Source organism: Symphalangus syndactylus, chromosome 3 (genome assembly GCF_028878055.3).
Source record: "Symphalangus syndactylus isolate Jambi chromosome 3, NHGRI_mSymSyn1-v2.1_pri, whole genome shotgun sequence".
NCBI classification, from domain to species: Eukaryota; Metazoa; Chordata; class Mammalia; order Primates; family Hylobatidae; genus Symphalangus; species Symphalangus syndactylus.
In genome coordinates, this window is record NC_072425.2 from 125,369,974 (window position 1) to 125,392,084 (window position 22,111).

Consider the following 22,111-nt stretch of genomic DNA (forward strand, 5'->3'; position numbering starts at 1 on the left):
GTACAAATTGTCTAATTTTCCATGTCACTAATGAATAAAAAACTTACATAGGATTAGATCCTATAAAATGCACAAACTTTATTTTAATAATTTCAATAATATTTATTCAACCCACACTTTATATCATGACTTTATGTCATGCAGTATGCAAGGTGCTAGGGATATAAACTCAGTCCCTGCCCTTCCATGTATTACAGTCTATAGGGTACGTTTTAGATTGTGAGACTATTGATTTAAATATTAACTTCCATCCAGAACCAATTTCCTCCAAAACATTCCACCTTGGAATAATCAATTGTGTCCAGATTCTTAGGGTCGTATAAGAACATCGATTCTTCCACAGTCAACATGTGGCCTGAAGGGAGGGGACGTCAGTTTCCAGAGCAAAGAAAAAGGGTCTACTGGGCAATCATATCAGTACCTACTACATCTCCTCAAAACATTTCTAGAATGGAATTGTAATTTCCAGACTGGAAAGATGACATAATCTAGAAAGGATGATTGGAGAAAAGAACATGGGCCTACAGGGAAACTTAGTGCTGGCATTTATATTATTAAAACACAATGTTTTGTAGAATCAAGTATGATCATCAATTTTTTTTTTTGAAACAGTCTTGCTCTGTCACCCGGGCTAGAGTGCAGTGGCACAGTCTCAGCTCACTGCAACCTCCGCCTCCTGGGTTCAAGAGATTCTCCTGCCTCAGCCTCCTAAATAGCTGGGACTATAGGCGTGTGCCCTGATGCCGGGTAATTTTTTATCTTTAGTAGAGACGGGTTTTCACCATGTTGGCTAGGCTGGTCTCGAACTCCTGACCTCAAGATCCACCTGCCTTGGGCTCCCAAAGTGCTGGGATTACAGGTGTGAGCCCCTGCGCCCAGCCTATCATCAATTTTTTAAGAAAGAAAAGTAATTTATTAAATATTCTCCTGTACAGAAATCCTTTAAAAACTTATATTTAGTTTTTAATCTGTACACCCCCAATAAATAGTTGCACTTAAGTACATGAATAATAATAATTATTCTCACTTATTTATATATTTCTATATATATGTATATGTGTGTATATTTACAGTTTCTTCTTTGGAGGAAAGAAACTTCTCTCTCTTTTCTCCTGTTCTGGAACATCCTCTCCCCCAACACCTGTCTACAAAACAACGAACATTAATAACCTAGTGTGTCCCTCCATGAGTACACATGCATATGCAGGTTTCTTGGTGAATGCTTTACAAAAATGGAATTTTACATTTCTCCCTCAACAGTACCTCATGGAAATTCTTCTAAGTCAACTTAGTGACATTGAAAATTAGACAATTTCTAAAGCAAAAGAGGAATTTTCAACGGCTTTACAATATTACATATGTAAATGTTCTATAATATATTCAGTCATTTCTTAATCAGGTATTAACTTTGTTTCCAGGTTTTGCCACAACAAACATCGTAGCAATAAAAATCCTACATGCAAGTCTATACATACTAGTGTTTTTATTTCTATAGGAGCAATTTCTGGACCAAATGAAGGCAGTGATTCAGGATATTGGCCCACTTGATATCCTGATTCGGCAGCTTCCTGGTCATAACAGACACAGCAGCTCCCTTGGCAGGTCCAATTCTGTGGCATGGTTTTTAGAATTGGTCCTGGAATTTCAGCTCAAAATCTATCTCCTTATCCCTATTAATGAGTTTGTGAGCAAAATTTACAGTTTAATAGAACTTTTCCTTCTTTCTTTCCTTTCCTTCCGTCCTTTCTCTCTCCCTCTCTTCTTTCTTTTTCCTCCTTCTTCTTTTTTTTTTTTTTTTTTGTTGAGATGGAGTCTCACTCTGTCATCCAGGCTGGAGTGCAGTGGCATGATCTCCACTCACTGCAGCCTCTGCCTCCTAGTTTCAAGCGATTCTCCTGCCTCAACTTCCCCAGTAGCTGGGACTACAGGTACCCACTACCACACCTGGTTAATTTTTGTATTTTTAGTAGAGATGGGGTTTTGCCATGTTGGCCAGTCTGGTCTTGAACTCCTGACCTCAAGTGATCTGCCTGCCTTGGCCTCCCAAAGTGCTGGGATTACAGGCATGAGCCACTGCACCCAGCCTCCAGTAGATCTTTTTCTATTTGAACCAGCTAGAGAGGATTCTATTGTCTATCACTAAAAATTCTAGCTGATCCACTGTATTTTAAATTTTAATAAAGGACAGTAAAAATATTTTGAATAACATGCTGTTGACATTCTCCTGTCCTTGATAGAAAAAGGGCTTTGGGTTGCTTTTCCAGAAAAGGTAAAAGATTAGTACAAATCTATTAATTAATTTGCTTGGGGGGAATTAACATTGCATGACTTATATTCAACTAGAGAGACCTGCTTATCTTTCACCAGTGCTACTGGACAGTGGATGCCCAGCTCCATGTAGCTCCCTCTTCCTGAGACAGAGTCTCACTCTGTTGCCTAGGCTGGAGTGCAGCCGTGCGATCTTGGCTCACTGCAACCTCCGCCTTCCAAGTTCTAGTGATTCTCCTGCTTCAGCCTCCAAGTAGCTGGGATTACAGGTGTACGCCACCATGCCCGGCTAATTTTTGTATTTTAGTAGAGGCGGGGTTTCACCATATTGGCCAGGCTAGGCTGGTCTCGAACTCCTGAGCTCAGGTGATTTACCCGCCTTGGCCTCCCAAAGTGCTGGGATTACAGGTGTCAGCCATAACACCTGGCCCCTCTTCCTTTATAAATGTGTGAATCTCCAGAAAGAAATGTCAGACCTTCTTCATTCCTCTCCTGTTATGCAACAAGGCACATTGATTTCCTGATGTTGGTTCGTTGCTTTTTGGGTATAGATAAGAAAGAAGCAAGCCACTGTTTTTTTAAAACCACCTATATGGCAGATCTCATTCAATAGCCGTAAGAGAGACTGGTTTGAAAACTTATGCCTCCCCCGACCCCCCTAACTTTTATATTTTTCCTGAAACTTTCACACTTAAAAATAATCATTTGGGCTGGGCACGGTGGCTCACGCCTGTAATCCCAGCACTTTGGGGGGCCAAGGTGGGCAGATCACGTGGTCAGGAGTTCGAGACCAGCCTGACCAACATGGTGAAACCCTGTCTGTACTAAAAATACAAAACATTAGCTATGAGTGGTGGTGCATGCCTGTAATCCCAGCTACTCAGGATGTTGAGGCAGGAGAATTGCTTGAACCTGGGAGGCAGAGGTTGCAGCGAGCCGAGATCACGCCACTGCACTCCAGCCTGGGCAACAAAGCGAGACTCCGTCTCAAAAAAAAAATAAATAAATAAATAAATAACCATTTGAGGATGTGAATAAAACCAAATCAAATAGTGCATCTGTTTAAATCATTTATTTAAATACAGGCATTGTTTTAAATTTGCATCTTGTCTTTAACACATTTCATACCCAGAGAACAGGTCTGAGAACAAGTACATAAAAGAATTATTTGACAAAGTTTTAACAAAAGTGCTTACAGCTTATTTGTTTCAGATATACAGAACTGCCAGTCACAAAGAGCCACTAAGTGGCAATAGATTCACAAACTTGCCTGGGAAGTAAAATATTTTACATATTTACACTGTACATTTAAATGGGATATTCTGAAGCATTATTATTATCAATAAACTCTTAGCAAGAAGTTCTCTTAAACCCTGTGGCACATAACAAAGAATATTAATTTTATGGGGCTATGAGTTTTCCAGTTTGATTCCCATCTTTGCCATAACCTAAATGGATTTTTACCCCCTCCAGTACACATATTTACCTCCTACACAAAGTAGCTTTTATTAGCTTATCACCAACCAAACCTTTGTTAGTAGCAGTTGGAATTTTGTTGGCATCAATGTATTTACAATGTAGGAGTAAATTATTTAGAGGGGAGTCCCTAAAAATTAAAATAATTTCATTAAACCCTATTTTAAATGGACTTTACAGTATAAAATTTATGGTTATAGAAATCTAGTATCTAAACAAGTTTATAACTTATAAGGTATTTATTAGGATTGATTCCCCTATGATTTACTCTATTTACACGAATGTTTATTTTAATAATGACTACATCTTTCAGAAAACAAGTTATGAATATAAAAATGACTATTATAAGTTACCATAGCTATACCAAAAATGAACATTAAAATGCAGCAACTTATATGTTAAAATACATAGAAATTTGCTATACTTCTTTAACAAGTGCTTTATAAAAGTATAAAATTATAAAAGGTGCTATTTTCATGAATTTTGTGTTTTCCTGATACTTCAGCCAGACCAACATGCAAATGTTACAAATAGAGCAACTGAACACTGGCCATCAATTACCTTTGAATTTAAACAGTACATTCCAGCGCAGTCTGGGCCCCAAAGCAATTTCACCCTTACCTAACTTACCTAACTCTTAATATAGCCTAAACTCACTGAAAAATAAGCTAACTTCATTTCACCTTTTGTAGCATACACGTAGACTCAGAGTATATACTGAAATATAATTTGAAAGCTGATCATTAAAAAAATCAAGAACCTCAATATTAAAATATTAACTCTGAGTATCTTAAAATTGCATAGAAAATGTAGGTCTTGGTTTATTAAAGTTTTACTTGAATAATCAGATAAATAGGGCTGGTGAGGTGGCTCATGGCTATAATCCCAGCAGTTTGGGAGGCTGAGGCAGGCGGATCACCTGAGGTCGGAGTTTGAAACCAGCCTGGCCAACATGGTGAAACCCCGTCTCTACTAAAAATACAAAAATTAGCTGGGCGTGGTGGCGGGTGCCTGTAATCCCAGCTACTCGGGAAGCTGAGGCAGGAGAATCGCTTGAACCTGGGAGGCGGAGGTTGCAGTGGGCCGAGATTGCGCCATTGCACTCCAGCCTGGGTGACAGAGTGAGACACTGTCTCAAAGAAAATAATAATCATAATCATAATCATAATAATCAGATAAATAGAAAAAGAGGAAAGGCAGAATTTACAAACATATATTAAACAAGAAATAGTGTCATTTATTCTTTACCATACAAATTTGCACTGAAAAGTTCACAATATTTGATTTTTGAGCTTTTTGAGCTCAGGCTTGGTCAGAGCTTGAAGTTTAAAATAGTTGACAGATTTAGGGAATAGCTTTCATGTTAGTTACCTCATGTTCATTAGCTTTGAGTTACATGGGAACCACGTAAAGTAACCCAGGCATTTTGCATCTAGGTAAGGGAATGATTAGAAGGATAATAATAACATAGTTCTTTCTTAAATCTCTATCAGTTCCGGATCTCTATACACTTCACCAACACCCATCATTATTCTTAGTTTATAATGATGAAACAGACTAGGTATAAAAAATGGAAAATTAGATTAGGTCACAAAGCAAATATAAACCAAACAAGATAAAATCCATTCATGTTGACTACCATAGTATTGAGATCCAGGAATCCATGCTGTCTGTAGTTAAAGCAGATTATCTTCACTGCCGTCTATTGGTCTTTATCCTGAATTAGGAGAGAAATCCCCTGAAGTTCTGCATGGCAAATAAAGAGTTAGGAAAGCCAAAATATCAGTGGGTATCATAAGTGATTTACTCTAGATAAATCATTGAATCATAGTGACAAGCCCTTAGGAGTTCAGCCTTAGAATTTCCCAAGGGTTTGGTAGATGATCCTGCAGCAAAGAATGAATTCCAGGGTGTCAGATCTGACTTGATGGCATTTTAGGGACTTGGCCAAGGTTCCCACTTGATATTTGGGACTAAAATGTCCCACCTGAAAAGAAGTGTTCTACCTTGCAATTAAAGAAAATGTGTGCCAGGCACGGTGGCTCATGCCTGTAATCCCAGCAGTTTGGGAGGCCGAGGTGGGCAGATCACCTGAGGTCAGGAGCTTGAGACCAGCCTGGCCAACCTGGTGAAACTCCAACTCTACTAAAAATACCAAAAAAAAAAGGAAAAAAAAAAATTAGCCAGGTGTGGTGGTGGGTGCCTGTAGTCCCAGCTACTTGGGAGGCTGAGGCAGGTGAATTGCTTGAACTTGGGAGGAGGCGGTTGCTGTGAGCCGAGATCAAGCCATTGCACTCTAGCCTGAGCAACAAGAACAAGACTCCATCTCAAACAAAAACAGAAACAAAAAACAAAAAAGACTGGGCATGGTGGCTCACGCCTTTAATCCTAGCACTTTGGGAGGCTGAGGTGGGCAGATTGCCTGAGCTCAGGAGTTCAAGACCAGCCTGGGCAACACGGTGAAATCCCATCTGTATTAAAATACAAAAATATTAGCTGGGCGTGGCAGCGTGCACCTGGGTGCACCTGTGATCCCAGCTACTCTGGAGGCTGAGGCAGGAGAATCGCTTGAACCCGGGAGGCAGAGGTTGCAGAGAGCCCAGATCATGCCACTGCACTGCAGCCTGGGTGACAGAGCAAGACTCTGTCTCCAAAAAACAAAAACAAAACCAAACCAAACAAAAAAAAAAAAAAAAAAGAAAATGTGAAAATGGATAGTTCTGAGGAAATGGGAAAAGCCAGTTGCTGAGAGAACTGCAGTAAAGGTAAGTCAGTCCCATGAAGGGATACATACTTCCTATCTCTGCTCCTCAGCTATGTTCTCTTCATAAGCAGAAATTCTGTGACCAGGCAACTTTCTGTATGGTCAGGTTGCTTGGCCTAAGTCCTTGGCTTGACTAAAAGCCCTTAATAATCCAGCCAGTCCCCCACCGTTTCAGAGGAATTTCTAGGAGTGCTAACCTTCTATTGGCTTACTAGGGATTCAGGTTCTAATCTATAACCTCAACATGTGCTTTGACCATGTGCCTCCCAGGCTCCACTACGGATATAACAGGATGTACTTAGAAAATTCCTTTATCTTTTTTTTTTTTCCTTTTTGCAATCAGTTTCTCAGGTTAAAAAAAATTGCTTTATCTTTGTTTGAAAGAGAAGATCACCACCTTAAACTTCCTAATTGTTCATGAGTCAAACAGGATGATAATATTTACCCCACTGTTATCATCCCTACCTTTTACTTAATGTCATGAGTATAGGGTGTGGACCGGAAGAAGCAATACAGAGTTTCACAGTTGTGCTGGGTAATTCATAAGTTTTGTATGTGCCTGGGATATTAGGGTTGTAAATCACAATTAAAGATGAAAAATGTTGGGAGGGAAGTAAAGCAGAAAGCCCAAATCAGACAGTGAACCAGGGATTAAGTGGGAGTGGTGGAAAGGCAGGCTAAGAACATTTACAGAGATAGAAAATAGCAGAGACTCTCTCAAAAGAAGAATTCATTGTTCTAGCATTCAGAAAGTGTCTATATAGGGTGTGGAGGAAAAAAAAGGAGATGTGGGACATTTCAGAGCAGACATTGCCCAGAGTAGATCTTTTATCCTCACATGCACATGCACACGTACACCTTAATTCCATTTTAAGCTTTTGGTGAAAAAGGTAAAGCATTTTATTGAAAAAGCCTCACAGTTCTGACTCTTTGTCATTTTCATCCAGATAGTATTCATCATCTGTGGTTGTGTCTGTGTCACAATCTGAGTCCACTGGGTCTTCCTCATAGATATTAAGCGGTTCACTTGGAGATAAGCCATCTTCTGGCACCTGACGACTGGGAGAATTTGAGCTTAATGACTCTGAGGGGTTGGGAGGGTTCCTCAAATCATCTTTTAGGAAGCCAGGGTTCTTAAGAAAACTTGGTTTCCATAATCTTCCTTGTGTAAGTGACCTCTTTACATTTTCTAAGAAAGCTAACTGTTGTTCTTTCCCAAAGATCCCGTAGTCAATAGGTCTGTATATAGATGTTGCAGACCTGGGACCTGTTTTTGTCCTGCTGCGATAAGCCCAACTTTCATTTCCATCGCAGGAGGGGAGTTCAGAAAAAGATCTGAATCTTCGACTGTACCCAGTGTTGACAGAGAATTCATTCCCAAGGGTCAGTTGACTCAGGGCATTGTCAATAGAAGTGCTTTCAGAAAAATGGCGCTCCCTGACTTTTGGAGGATGGCTTTTTCGTAGTAGATCGCCATGAACATTAATGCTTTTTAAACTCTTTGAACGATAGAGGTGTGGCTCAGGTTCCCACTCCAGAGATGAAGCACTCCTTTGTTGCTGCAGAAAACTGGCCAGTGGAATGCTTACTCTAGATTTCTGTGCAGGCTCCGGTGGAAAAGGAGGGCTCAGCCTCCTCTGATTGTCAGAGAATTCTGCTTCCCTGAGGCTGGTGAATGTGATGGGGGATGGGGCTCCTGATTCTCTTTCTAAATTCTCAGCTGCTGTGACGTCTTTAGAATTCTCATGCTTTGATGGTGATTCTGAGACATTTTTAAACTCATTCTGATGTCGTTGTGAAATGCTGTTAGACTTCTGGTTGCTGACGTGTGTAGAAGGTCCTCTGTTGGGTAGTACAGTAATGGGGAGAAGGTTCTCGGATTTTTTCACATGCTTTCCATCCTCACTCAACCTGCTTTCGCCAATGGACTCTGCAGATTTTGGAGTAGGCTCAGGGAACAGTGGGTTGCACTCCACTGTGCCAAGAGACAAATGGTCAAAGCCAGATCTGCTTCCACTTTGAGGGAAGATAGTAGCTACATGTCTTCTGGGGGTTACATCTTTAGCTGGGAATTTTCTGCTTGCTTTAGACATGGCTGCCAATCTGTGTTTAACTGAAGATCTATTTTCCCCCTTTACTAGGTCATCCAAGTTGGTTTTATTTTTGTTTCCTTCAGGAAGTGAAGGTTGATCCCAAGGTGACTTCTGCATTTCATCGTCAGCCTTCCTGCTTTCTGTCATATTTGCCTCCTGACTTCTTTGAGGTAATTCTCTCTGTTCAGACTGCAGACTCTCGAAGTTTGGTTCATCTGACTGAGTCTCCTCACCAAGCTGTAGTTTATGCAATGCTGGAGTAAGGGCAAAGACTTGACTCTCTGAGTGAGAAAGTGTTTTATTAGTCATTTTTTGGCAGTTGGTTCCAATGTCCCCTCTGCCTTCCCTAGGCGGTGATCCACTGGAGCCATCACCTACAGCTGTGGATGTGTGATCTTTCTGAGGACAATTCCCACTTCCAGTAAATGGAATGGCTCTACCACTCCCTGTACACTCCCAAGAACTTCTTCTGGTTTGGGAATTTCCAATATTAACTTCTGAAAGAGTTGGAAGACTAGAGGGACCACTGTTACTTGAATTAATGGATCGTTGACAATTTTCAGATTTTTCTTTGGATACATTTTTTCTCTGAAGCATCAATAAAGTATGCAGCGTTTCACTTTGCAACTTTTTGCCTCTTTCCTTCTTGTTTTCTGAATCACCTAGAGGTGTTTTAGCTAAATTATCTGAAAAAATCTCTCTAGCTTTAGATTCCTCTTCAGGAAGAGAAACAGCTGCCTCAACTGAAGCCATTTCCTGTAATGTACGTGCTAGGGGCCCCCTATTTGATAATTGGAAGGCAGTCATATTTTCAGTGGTGAGTGTCTGATCAGAGTTGATGGACATCTTTAGATTTTCACATGAAGGTGTTCCTGACTGTTCTCGTGTAGAATAATTCTGTTTGTCTTTTTCTAAAGCATTAGGAAATGTTTCAGTCTCCACTTGAGTTGATTCTATAAGTAAATTAGTATTTTGTGCATACTGTTGAAGGAGGTTACAGAATTTTTTGCTGGGTTTCCTCGGTAGAGTGTAATATACTGAGACCACCTCCAGACATTTTACATTATCTTCATCACCAGAAACAGAAAACGTACTAGTCGTCTTAACCTTATGTAATGTTTTCCCACGTTCTTTTCCTGACAAGTCTGAGCAAAAAGGTAAAGGGTCTTCATTTGAAAGAGCAAATACACTTCTCCTGGAGGCAGCCGTTTTACCTTCTTTCTCAGTGTATTCTTGGAAGTTTTCCTTTTGGTGTTGTCTTTTGGTTAAAGAACAATCTCTAACAGATGAGTCATTTTCCACAGGGCTAATGATTCTCTCCCAAGCCCTTGGTGTTAGCTCAGAAGCATCCGTGCCTGCGGTCAATGGCTTTTTTCTTCCTTCTCTTCCAGTTGAGGCATGTGGCTCCCCTGAGGGACATGACATAGCCCTGTTGATGAGGAATGGAAGTGGCCCTTTTCTAACGGAAGTAGATCCACTGCTTTTTACATTTGTCATTCTCTCTGTGGCTTCAGGTGCTCCCAGGGCTGAGTCTGAAACGACTTTGGAACATTCATTCACTGACTCAGGAGAACTGGGACTAAATTTGTTTAATGTGTAGTTCCCCATTGCATCTTCCACATTATTTTTTATTTGGAAGGGAGGTGGCACATTCCTCAATGAAGCAGCCATTATTTTACTTCCTGACTGCCTGCCATGTATGAGAAAACTGCTTGATTTTCTTGGCAAAGTACAATAAATTGTGTCAAGCTCAGAAACTTTGGAATTGCTTTGATTTGCTTCAATGAGGCTCCTGTGATCACTGGTGGGTACTGATATACTTTCTGTTTTGCTTAACTTTTCAATACAGGATATACGATGCCTTATTTTTCCTTTTCCTCTTTCATTCCTAAAAGGAGAGTGTGGATGGCATTTGACATTAACCACTTCATCATGTGTAGGCACATGACTATCATTTCTCTCTTGGTTTTCTGAATGGCTTACAATAAACTGATTCTTTTGGTTCTTCCCAGCATTGTCTTTTTCTTCTCTTTCTCCTAGCAATGGATCTTTGTCTGAAGGACTTCTGGAGAACACTGTCGTAGATGGAACCACAGGAGCAGCAAGGGAAGAATTCTTTGATGGTGAGGAATCTGGTAGTGCAGCTGATGACAGATCTAAAGAATCACACGAGGTCTTGTGGCCAGGAGTCAACTTGCCACAGTTGGTAGAATGAATTGTAGCACATTGCTCTCCCTCAGTATCTAAAATAACAGGCTTTTCTGGAGATTGTGCATTTTGAGTATCAGTCGGTGCAGAGCTCCAGTGGTTATTTGTAATAATTCTTGAAATATCTTCATTACTTACAGTTAATTCCTGGTGACAACCTTGGTCTGTCCTGGGGAAAGATGGTGGTGTTCTGTGTTCCTGAATGAAAGGAAGGGAAGCCGTTGAGCCAAGTTTTCTGTTTTCAGTAAACCTCTTGTCTTGTTTAATATCATTGGATTTATCTTTGTGCGGTATATACATTTTGGAGGTATCTTTCCTGGAAAAGACTCTCAGTGACTTTTTTGAACTTATTGTGGTAGATGCATTAAAACCAAACCCGTTGCTCTTTGCTGAGTCCTGGGATAAGGGATTTTGAAAATCAGGTAGAGAGTTTGAGATCCCTGTCTGTGAAACAGGTTGGGGTATTTCACCTGCCTTGTTTGTCTGGTCCATCTTGCTTAGCTGTTTGTCTTCTTCTGAAATAGATTTATTTAAGTCTTTCTCATTATTCACTTCTGTGACCAAGATATTGGGCTGGCTTTTGGCAAGAGGCAGAGAGTCAATTGAATTGCTGTTGGTCACAGTGACTTCTGTATCGCTTCTCATTGGATGAGAGGCAGGCTTATTTGGAAAAATTTTCTTCAAAGTGACTGTGGGATTCTGCAAGTTGGGACTCTGAGGACTCCTTCTGTCATCAGAAATCTGGGAAAAGGAAGTTTTGAATGAGGATGCTAGAGTCTGAGCAATTCCAAGTGAGGAAGCTTCTTTGTTTATATGTACTTCTCTAGGAGAACTGTCCTGTTGACTTACCAACTCACTGGATTTGACGTAATAGCTTGAACCTGTCATGGAGCAAACATTTGGTGTGCCAAAATGAGGAGTCAGCTGGGTCTCATTACCGTGTGATACCGCCATGCTATCCATTGTGGATGTCTGCCAGGGATGTGGCTCTTCTTGGCCTCTGGAAACATCTGTTCCATAACCAGAAGAAAATGATTCCCAGTGTTCAGAAGAAACATTATGGCTGTGAATGGCTGATACACTATTTGCTTCCACGGAAATCATTTCAAAGTCTCTGTCAGAAGAACTGAATGATTTCCTGCTTCGATGAAAGTCAGACCAGAAAGAATGTCCTTTCTCTTGGCCCCAAAAAGGACCTTGTCCAAATCTCCCCTGTTCTCCGCTTCGTCCAAAGGTATTGCTGAAGAAAGATCTAGCAAATGTGTTGCTTTGATGGTAGAATGGCATGTTCTCTGAGTTCTCAAAAGTGTCAGGACTCATTGCATTCTCCATGGGAGCATTTAAACTAACATGTTGGTAAACATTCTGTGAATGGTATGATTCATATCTCTTATTCTCCTGAAAACCCCTGGGATACACATACTTGTCGGCAGGGTCAATTTCCATTGGTGATGGTGCCCTCAGGAACTCTTCCTGGTTCTCCCTGTCTCTAGAGGAATCTGATCTGTTCCATATGATGGATGATAAAGGAGTTCTCTTTGGACTCTGCTGGTGCCTTGGTGGTATAAACCCACTCTTGCTCTGAGTTCTGGCTGGAAAATGTAAGCTTCTTGCTGTGAAATGCCCTGTGGCTGGTAAGGCTGACCGTTGCCTGCTGTCAAAACACAGCGAAGTACTGCCAAAAGTATTCTTTTGCACATAATCTTCCTTAAAGACTCTGGGCTCCCTTGTCCTATACATATCATAAATTGTCCTTGTCCTAGGAGAAAAGGTTTTAAAACCTTCCCTATGAGTTCCTGGTCTTAGGATGTCATAGATAGACATATTGGAAGTTTCATTACAGAGTTTTTTGTGCCTTTCTGTGATATTACCATGTCTGTTACCATTGGAATAAAAGTGACTGAACTGTGTTCTTGATCCATAGTTGAGGGGTGTTCTGGTATTCACTGAGCTTGCAGACTGTTCCTGAGCCAATTTGCTATCCAAGTCATCTAAAACTGAAAAGAGAATGTGAGTCAACTTTTTTGTATATGTTTTTACAGTTTAATAATAATTTGAGTTGTTGAAGGCTCCTTTTCAAGAAACATAATCATTTATAATTTTATTTTTTATCATATTATAATAAATGTTATAACATTAATTTTGATTATATTTTTAAGATAGTCTGACATTTACAAGACAGTAATGAAAATTTCTTTCTACTTTTTCAAATCACATTTTTTTCAAAGCAAACCTTCCATTAACGCCCTAAGGAAAGAGAACTATAATCTTCTAACAATGAATGTTAATCATGTTTTTTTTTTTAGTGCATCTAAAGTGTACTGAGTTTTTTGAACATATGGACCAGTAATAAAAGGGAATTAATAATGCAGATATTGAATAACTACACAATTGTTAGTATTATTAAGCCTTGTCTTTCTGTTTCTTTCATGTCACTAGGTTGCTACAATATTTCCAGCTGTGTATACCTCCTGGGATCATAATAGAAATGAACCTCTGTAAGTAGCATATGATTTCTAGGTTGTACTATTAAGAAAACAGTATTACCACTAAAAGCTTAGCACCTAATTTATGAACATACTTAGTTGGATGGATTGGAGCAATATACATAATTAAAAGTGCTATATAATATTATTAAATGATATGCCAATGGTAGATTTTTTTTTCTGGAAAAATTAATACCCATTAACACTCCTATAAAATAGCACTTTCTATGTGTCAGGCAGAGTCCTAAACCCTTAATATATTAACTCATTAAGTCATCACACAACCTTAGAAGGTTGGTCCTATTACTATTCTTATTCTATAATGAGGAAACTGATGCAAGAAGAGATTAAGCAAATTCCTAAGATCACACAGCACTGGGATTTGAACCCAGACAGTCTGTTTCCTGAATCCATGCATACAACCACGGTGCAATGCAACCTCTGTGCCATAAAAGCTCACTTTTAGGCCCGGCACAGTGGCTCACGCCTGTAATCCCAGCATTTTGGGAGGCCGAGGCAGGCGGATCACGAGGTCAGGAGATCGAGAACATCCTGGCTAACATGGTGAAACCCCGTCTCTACTAAAAATACAAAAAATTAGCCAGGCGTGGTGGCAGGTGCCTGTAGTCTCAGCTACTCGGGAGGCTGAGGCAGGAGAATGGCGTGAACCCGGGAGGCGGAGCTTGCAGTGAGCCGAGATGGCGCCACTGTACTCCAGCCTGGGCGACAGAGCGAGACTCCGTCTCAAAAAAAAAAAAAAACACACAGAAAAAAAAGCTCACTTTTCATATTTTGCTCTTTATGAACCATACAGATGATTTTACTATGAGACGAGCTCATAGTTTTACAAAGACGTGAAGTTGCTGTTGTCAAATAATGATTACTTTTCTCTTGGTAGCAAAGTCGGGGTGGTGTCAAAGTCAGTGCCCAGGGGCCCCCTTATGATAACTGAAGACATAGACCAGGCCCAGACCCAGGGCTGATGCTCTCTAGGACCACAGCCCCTGTGATCTCAGACAAGCCACAGCATCCTTTTGGTAACACAGTTGGCTTTTCTTTGAATTGTATCAATTTAATTGTATTTGACATGTTTTCCTCAATAAAAACCCATTAGACTTTGAATAGAATCATAATCTTTTGAGGTTTGCAGACTCTCTAAGACCCACTCTATAATAGATATAGTTTACTATATTCATGTTCAATAAATACGAATAAATTAAAAATTTCACTTCAATTGTATAATGACAGGAAATGTAAGTGTCTGAGCACATATAGGTGAAATGTACATGCAACATGCCAATTATGTTAGGGCAGATGCTAAAGGGATTTAAAAAAATCTGTTCTGGATTTTCCCCTATCCTATTTTATTTGCAAGTTGGTGTTATTAAGTTTGTACAACCAAAAGAAAAACTGATCTTGAACATTAAGGATATGTAATTAAGGAATTCTTTAGGGAATAATCTGTCAATGTTTTAGTGAAAAATATTTATTTACCCCTAGGACCTGAAGTAATTTGTTCCCTATAGCCACAATAAAATAATCAAGCAATGCTGAAGTATAAGGTGGGGCAAAAAACAAAACAAAACTGCATAATGAATAAAAACCTATCTTTAAAACAAATTATAATGAAAATCTCTTTGACATTCATCCTCTCTTTCAAGCTGTTTATGTTTTTCTTTCCCCTTAAAAAGTCTTGGCTGACTACAAGAGCAGAATGTATTTAGAACAGAAAATACAGAAAAGTATAACAATATAAGTAAAATCGCCAGGAATTCTACCTACAGGTAACCATTCTTAACATCTCCGTGACAAGATTTTAAATTAAAGCCACTTAGAATCCTAAACTAACAATGCTGTTCACTCACCACCCCTGACATCAGAAAAATTCCTGTTCTGCTTCTCTACATTATTTTCAGAAAGGCCACATTATTATTATTTTTTCATTATTTTTTCATTCCATAAACAGTAGCTCTCCTCTTTCAACAAAACCTTCATTTTGGAACAGAGATTTTCCTCTGTTCTCTGCCAGGAAGCATCTTACTGAAGAAGGCCCCTACGTTGACTGTCCAGCTGACTGTCTCTTCCTGACTGCTGTCCCACACGATAGGGGCCAGGCGATGGTATTGCCTTTGCAAACTAAATGAAGTTCCTCAAAGTGAAGCTGGTGGCGACTTCAGAGTTAACTTTTCAAATGGCCGGGTTTATATAGAATAACCTTTGTAAAAGTAAACTGTGATCATATAATGATAAGATACATGTGCATTTGGAATGCCACTGCTTTTGGAACCTGTTTCAGTTTTTATCATCATACAAGGTTAATTGTCTAATGTCAATTAGATTTTATTGCAGTGCATTTGAGTCCTAATCTGGAACAATAAAAGTCTATTAAACAGCAAACTTTGTAGATGTATTTCCTAAAGATGTATTTCCTTTTTACCTGAGGTTAATTTTTTTTTTTCTGCTTTCTCTGTCACCCATGCTGGAGTGCAGTGGCGTGATCTTGGCTCATTACAACCTCCGCCTCCCAGGTTTAAGCAATTCTCCTGCCTCAGCCTCCCAAGTAGCTGAGATTACAGGTGTGTGCCACCATGCCTAGCTAATTTTTGTATTTTCAGTAGAGATGGGGTCTCAAACTCCTGACCCCTAAGGTTAAATATTAAACATTATTACTACTCCATATATTTATCGGTCCTTGATTCAAGAATATTTGCTTAGATTATATTTAATCATAAGATTCTTAATACTTGTGTTAATAACATATCAGCATCCTCTTCAAATAAGCTAAACATGAGGACGTAAAAAATAAAGTACAGTGTTTGATATGTTTTGAGTAGTTTAATACAAACTAGTTATTGTTTACTTCCTTTAGTATCAGTAGTTGCAAAGGCAACTTAATCCATGAACTTACCTTGGAAAAACTCATTCTCCAGCAGTGAAGCGTCCCACGGTGGAGGCATGCCACTCTCCTCCCTCATGACTGCTGGCTTTGGGACAAATGCACTGTCAACTAGTTGATTTTCCAGAGGTGAATTGTATATTTTTGCCTGCTAATTTTAAAGCAGAGAACACAATATTATTTCTGAGCCTTCACCAGTCAAAATACTCACGCGCTCCCACCAAACTGTCCCAAGCTTAGAAGTATTAGTCTAAGGACTGCAAATCCATTTTTCTAATATTTATTTCTCAATTTACAATGTGTTGTTTTTGCTATTTGTAACTGACCTGCAACTTCTCTATACCTACATCAATTCTTTCCATGATAAGACTTCAGGCAAGGTACTGAGCCTCTCTCTGCCAAAGTTTCCTATGAACTTACACAGCACTGTCAGAGGCGTTTGAATCAGGGCAACTCCATCTCGAATAGGGGCTGGGTAAAATAAGGCTGAGACCTACGTGGCTGCATTCCCAGCCGGTTAAGGCCTTCTAAGTCACAGGATGAGACTGGAGGTCGGCACAAGGTACAGGTCATAAAGATCTTGCTGATAAAACATGTTGCACTAAAGAAGCCGGCTAAAACCCACCAATACCAAGATGGCAACAAGAGTGACCTTTCTGGTCATCCTCACTGCTATACTCCCGCCAGCGCCATGACAGTTCAAATGGCATGGCAACGTCAGGAAGTTACCCTATATGGGCTAAAAAGGGCAGGCATGAATAACCCACTCCTTGTTTAGCATAGTATCATCAAGAAATAATCATAAAAATGGGCAACCAGCAACCCTCGGGGCTGCTCTATGAAGTAGCCATTCTTTTATTCCTTTACTTTCTTAATAAACTTGCTTTTACTTTACGGACTCACCCTGAATTCATTCTTGTGTGAGATCCAAGAACTCACTCTTGGGGTCTGGATCCAGACCCTTTTCCGGTAATATCTTCCTGGAGACCACAGAAGGGCCAATACTAAGGAAACCTTCCAACCAAAGGCTAACTTTGGGTAAGTGGTGGGGTGCAGTAACAGCATTACACAGATCTGAGTGGGGGTTCCTTGCAGAGAGGAAAGAAATTGACCCCTCTTGAGTTTGGAGTGCTGTCTCCATGGCTCCATGGCTTGGATTTTGGATTTCCTAACGTTGTACCTATTTCTTCAAGACCCTGTTAGCTAGAACTCATAGTGGACCTTAAGATTTGTGAACTTGGCCATGTGCTGTGGCTCACGCCTGTAATCCCAGCACTTTGAGAGGCCGAGGTGAGCAGATCACTTGAGGCCAGGAGTTCGAAACCAGCCTGACCAAAATGGTGAAACCACTGTCTCTACTAAAAATACAAAAATTAGCTGGGTGTCGTGGTGAGTGCCTGTAATCCCAGCTACTCCGGAGGCTGGGCCAGGAGAATCGCTTGGACTTGGAAGGTAGAAGTTGTAGTGAGCTAAAATCACACCACTGCACACCAGCCTGGGCGACAGAGCAAGACTCCATCTCGGAAAAAAAAAAAAAAGAAAAGAAAAAAGAAAAAAAAAAACACAAAAATACAAAAATTAGCTGGACATGGTGGCAGATGCCTGTAATCTCAGCTACCTGGGAGGGCTGAGGCAGGAGAATCGCTTGAACCCGGGAGGCGGAGGTTGTAGTGAGCTAAGATCGTGCCACTGCACTCCAGGCTGGGAGACAGAGGGAGATTCCATCAAAAAACATACACAAAAAAAAAAAAAAAAAAAAAAATTGTGAACCTGAGGATTTAGGGGGAAAAATGTGTTTCTATTAGAGGTCATCTAGAATAGGGGTCCCTGACCCCTGGGCCACGGACCGGTACTGGTCTGTGGTATGTTAGGAATCAGGCCGCACAGTGTGGGGTAAGGGGGGAGCATTACCGCCTGAGCTCCGCCTCCAGTCAGATCAGCCCCGGGATTAGGCGTTAGATTCTCACAGGAGCACTAACCCTATTGTGAACTGCACACGCGAGGGATCTAGGTTGTGCTCTCCTTATGAGAATCCAACTAATGCCTGATGATCAGAGGTGGAACAATTTCATTCCCAAACCATCCACCACCCCTTTCTGTGGAAAAGTTGTTTTCCACGAAGTGGGTCCCTGTTGCCAAAAAGGTTGGGGACTGCTGAACTAGAATGGTAGAAGCCCTCAGAGGGCCATAACGAGCTGATTTGGTAGTTCTGAAACAAAGTCACTCAAAAGTATGACTGTATAAATAATAAATGGCTTAAAAAAAACCTATTGCTAGTTTTTCAATGAAAGGATTTAGGAGAATGATATAGAACTAAATTTGTTTTCCTTTATTATTATTATTTTTATTTATTTGTTTATTTATTTTGAGGCGGAGTCTCCCGCTGTGGCCCAGGCTGGAGTGCAGTGGCGCAGTCTGGGCTCTGCAACCTCCACCTCCCTGGTTCAAGCAATTCCCCTGCCTCAGCCTCCTGAGTAGCTGGGATTACAGGCGCACGCCACCACGCCTGGCTAACTTTTTTGTATTTTTAGTAGAGATGGGGTTTCACCATATTGGCCAGACTGATCTTGAACTCCTGACCTCAGGCAATCCTCCTGCCTCAGCCCCCCAAAGTGCTGGGATTACAGGCGTGAGCCACCTCACTCAGCTATTATTATTATCTTTGTTTACTAACAAATGTTTATCTTGATTTCATAAAATCTAATCACTGCCCTACTTTCAAGCTTTTGTCTTCATAACCTTGCGAACATTATCCACTCCCACGCCTTCACTTTCTTGTGCCAAAACTCCATTTGCATTTCCTCTGTCAAACTGGCTCTGTCACTCATGACTCCACTTTAACTCATCCTGCAGTCATCCACTTCCCTTTCCAGTCTTTATTTTCAGCTCACTCTACTACCCAGTCCTTGCCTCTTAAACCCCTCTCCTCTACCTCAAAAGTTCCCTTTCTATTTGACCTTCACCACTACATTTTGTCTCATCTTTCATGGTCTTAGGACCACATGTCGATCCTTTCCAAAGCTCCGACTTCTTAATTTCTCCATAACAGGTCTGCCTGATTCCACGCCGCCAGGTCTCTTAGCCCCTACATTCCTTACGACCTTGTATTTTCACTCCTGCTTGTTTTCTTTCTCAAGGTCTAGGTCAGTTATTTCCTACAGAAACCTGCCCAAATTTCATTGACCTATGGTTTTCAGTTCTATGAGCAAGCCACAATTGACTACTCACAAAGGAGATTTATTAATAAGGAAGGAGTGCTCCCATGATAACTTATTGGTCACTGAATATGATTTAGCATACTAATATAAAATTCAGAAGTAAACAAATGTTAAAAGCAAAACACAACTATAATGGGATACTGATTAGAGGTAATAAAACCTCAAACTAATGATTTGAGAAATCAGATCAGTTAAAGTTAATTCTTTCTACCCTACGTCAAAGTGTTCCCTTTTGTCTGTCCAACTCAGAGGTTACCCTACATCAATAATTGTTAGTATTAGTGATAATAACAATTAGTCACAGATCTTATAAGTCCTTTCTTCTCAAATCTGCAATTTTGGTAGTTGGTGCAAAGTAGATATATCTGATTAAGAGAACCGTAGGCATAATTCTCTCTTGACCATTTAACGTCCAAACAATCTTTTCTCTATGTGTGTAGATGAGTACATTTCTTGTGGCCCCCAGGATCACATTCCTTTGTAATGATAATACATACAGTGAAATGAAAAGTACATGAACAGAGGGATCACGTGAAGAGATGACCCTCTCTAGATTGGGAAGAATTACTACCCTCTAGAGACCCCGAGTATAATTTCTTCTGGTTTTATTTCTGCCCAGACCCTCTACTTCAAGATCTACCTTACTCAAACAACATGTTCAGGATGCTTTCAACACACAAAGATGTAAATTATATAGCTAGCAAGAGAAAATACCGAGGTTTCATTTACACTCAACTGTAACTCTGCAAGGGTGACATTAGTGATTTAAAAAAAAAAAAAAAGGAATTGTCAGTCAGTAGTCAATAGTAGGTATCAGACATAAAGATTGAAAATTATCACTACTCTATAGACTCCTAATTTTTATTTAAGCTGTGTGTGAGATATTATTATTATTGTTGTTAGCAGCAGCAACTAAACATTGATTATTCTAGGCAACGTGTTAAGGGCTTTATGTGGGTTACTTTAGTTCATTTAGTTTTAACTACCCTATGGAGTTGGTACTCTTATTATCCCTATTTTGAGAAAACCGAGGTTTCAAGAGGTCAGGTCATTTGCCTTTGGTCACACTGGTGGAGGGAGGAGGTTCATTTCCAGTTTGTCAGATTCCAGAGCCAATGCTGAAATACCTCATTCTACTCATGATCAAGTTTTGCAGCTCTTGGCTTATTAGTGCATTACATCCTTGTAGCAGGCATTCTCTGAAGCCAAACACAGGTCACAGAGCTTCTGGGAAGCACCTGAAGTTTCTTGTGACCTGGAAGAGAAGTAAATCTTTCCAGGGCCCAGAGCAGACACCGACTGATCCTCATTAGGGCTCAGTTTTGGACTCAGAAGCCCCCTCAAAATAATGCTCCGTGCTTTGGAGTTGCCATAAAAGGTGAAGCCTATTTCCCAGCCCTGGCCTAGAGGATAAGGAGGTTCAAACACCTCTTTGCAGCACAATTGTGTCAAAATCCTTTCCAATTTTTTTTGTTTTTTTAAGAGACAGGGACTTGCTCCATCACCCAGGCTGGAGTGCAGTGGTGCAATCACAGCTCACTGTAACCCCGAACTCCTGGCTCAAGGAATCCTCCCATCTCAGCCTCTTGAGTAGCTGGGGCTATAGATGTGTGCCACCATGCCTAATTTTTTAATTTTTTGTAGAAATGGGGTTGCTATGTTGCCCAGGCTGTTCTCAAACTCCTGGGCGCAAGCAACCCTCTCACCTTGGCATCCTAAAGTGCTGGGATTACAGGCATGAGCCACCACGCCCAGCCTCCAACTTTCTTGTATTTGAACAAATTTACTCATTTATTTTTAATATACTTAAAAAATCCTCTCTTACTGAATCCTTATAACAAATTTGTGAATTAAGTAGGAATTATCATTCCCATTTTTTCAGATGAGGAAACTGTATCTCATGCAAGTGCCTTACTGAAGTCACATGAATAATCTATATGGTGGCACTGGCTACTCATACTCGTATGATCTGATCCAAAACCCTCTTCTTTCCATTACTTTTTTTTTTTTTTACTGTTATTTCACTAACATACATATCTTCAGTTAGATGGTAAACTCTCTGAAGAAAGGAACCTTGTCTTAGACATTCCATGCCTTTCATTGTATATGGCATGATACTTTGCACATAGTTATGAATTGATTTATGATATAACAAGGTAGAAAACTAACTATATAAGGCTGTGTGTGGTGGCTCACGCCTGTAATCTCAGCATTTTGGGAGGCCAAGGTGGGCAGATTGCTTGAGCTCCAGAGTTCAAGACCAGCCTGGGCAACAGGCTGTCTCTACCAAAAATACAAAAACTTAGCAGGCTTGATGGCACATGTCTGTGGTCTCAGCTACTTGGGAGGCTGAGGTGGGAGGATCGCTTAAGCCCTGGGGGCAGATGTTGCAGCAAGCAAAGATTGTGCCACTGCACTCCAGCCTGGGTGACAGAGTGAGACTCCATCTCAAAAAATAAAGAAAACTAATTATATAAGATTGCTAGTATATATTATTACAGAAATTGAGACACTGAAGATTTGTAATATTAGGATTCAGAAAAGCACATTGGAGGGACAGCATAGTGGTAAATCACATGAGCTCTACATAGGTTCCAATCCTGGCTCTGCCCTTAATATTTATATGACTTTGGGCAAGTTATCTAATCTCTTTGTACCTTAGTTTCTTTCTTGGTAAAAGGAAAATAACAGCAACAATAACA

At 40.3% G+C, this 22,111-nt stretch overlaps 1 protein-coding gene and 2 long non-coding RNA genes across 7 annotated transcripts in view; 2 read left to right on the top strand and 1 right to left on the bottom strand.

The window, feature by feature from the left end:
* Positions 1-3,324: 3,324 nt before the first annotated feature.
* The window catches only part of EXPH5 (exophilin 5), an 89,033-nt gene continuing 70,246 nt past the window's right edge, over positions 3,325-22,111 (bottom strand). For 3 of the 5 annotated variants that reach the window (XM_055273012.2, XM_055273015.2, XM_063636470.1), the window contains 2 exons: positions 16,204-16,342; positions 3,325-12,806 (listed from right to left, as the gene is read on the bottom strand). In XM_055273012.2, the coding sequence (XP_055128987.1) occupies positions 7,423-12,806; positions 16,204-16,342 (5,523 nt within the window). In that variant the 3' untranslated portion in view covers positions 3,325-7,422. The remainder of the gene's footprint in view (positions 12,807-16,203; positions 16,343-22,111) is intronic. The other 2 variants (XM_055273014.2, XM_055273013.2) reach the window with 2 other exon arrangements.
* LOC129479617 (uncharacterized) lies at positions 10,336-15,984 on the top strand. Its single transcript, XR_008656737.2, has 5 exons — positions 10,336-10,405; positions 10,642-10,724; positions 12,734-12,819; positions 13,249-13,307; positions 15,325-15,984. It is a non-coding gene; the product is annotated as an uncharacterized lncRNA (long non-coding RNA).
* LOC129479616 (uncharacterized) overlaps positions 17,095-22,111 on the top strand; it is a 33,381-nt gene continuing 28,364 nt past the window's right edge. The window contains exon 1 of the long non-coding RNA XR_008656735.2: positions 17,095-17,229. This is a non-coding gene — a long non-coding RNA (uncharacterized lncRNA). The remainder of the gene's footprint in view (positions 17,230-22,111) is intronic.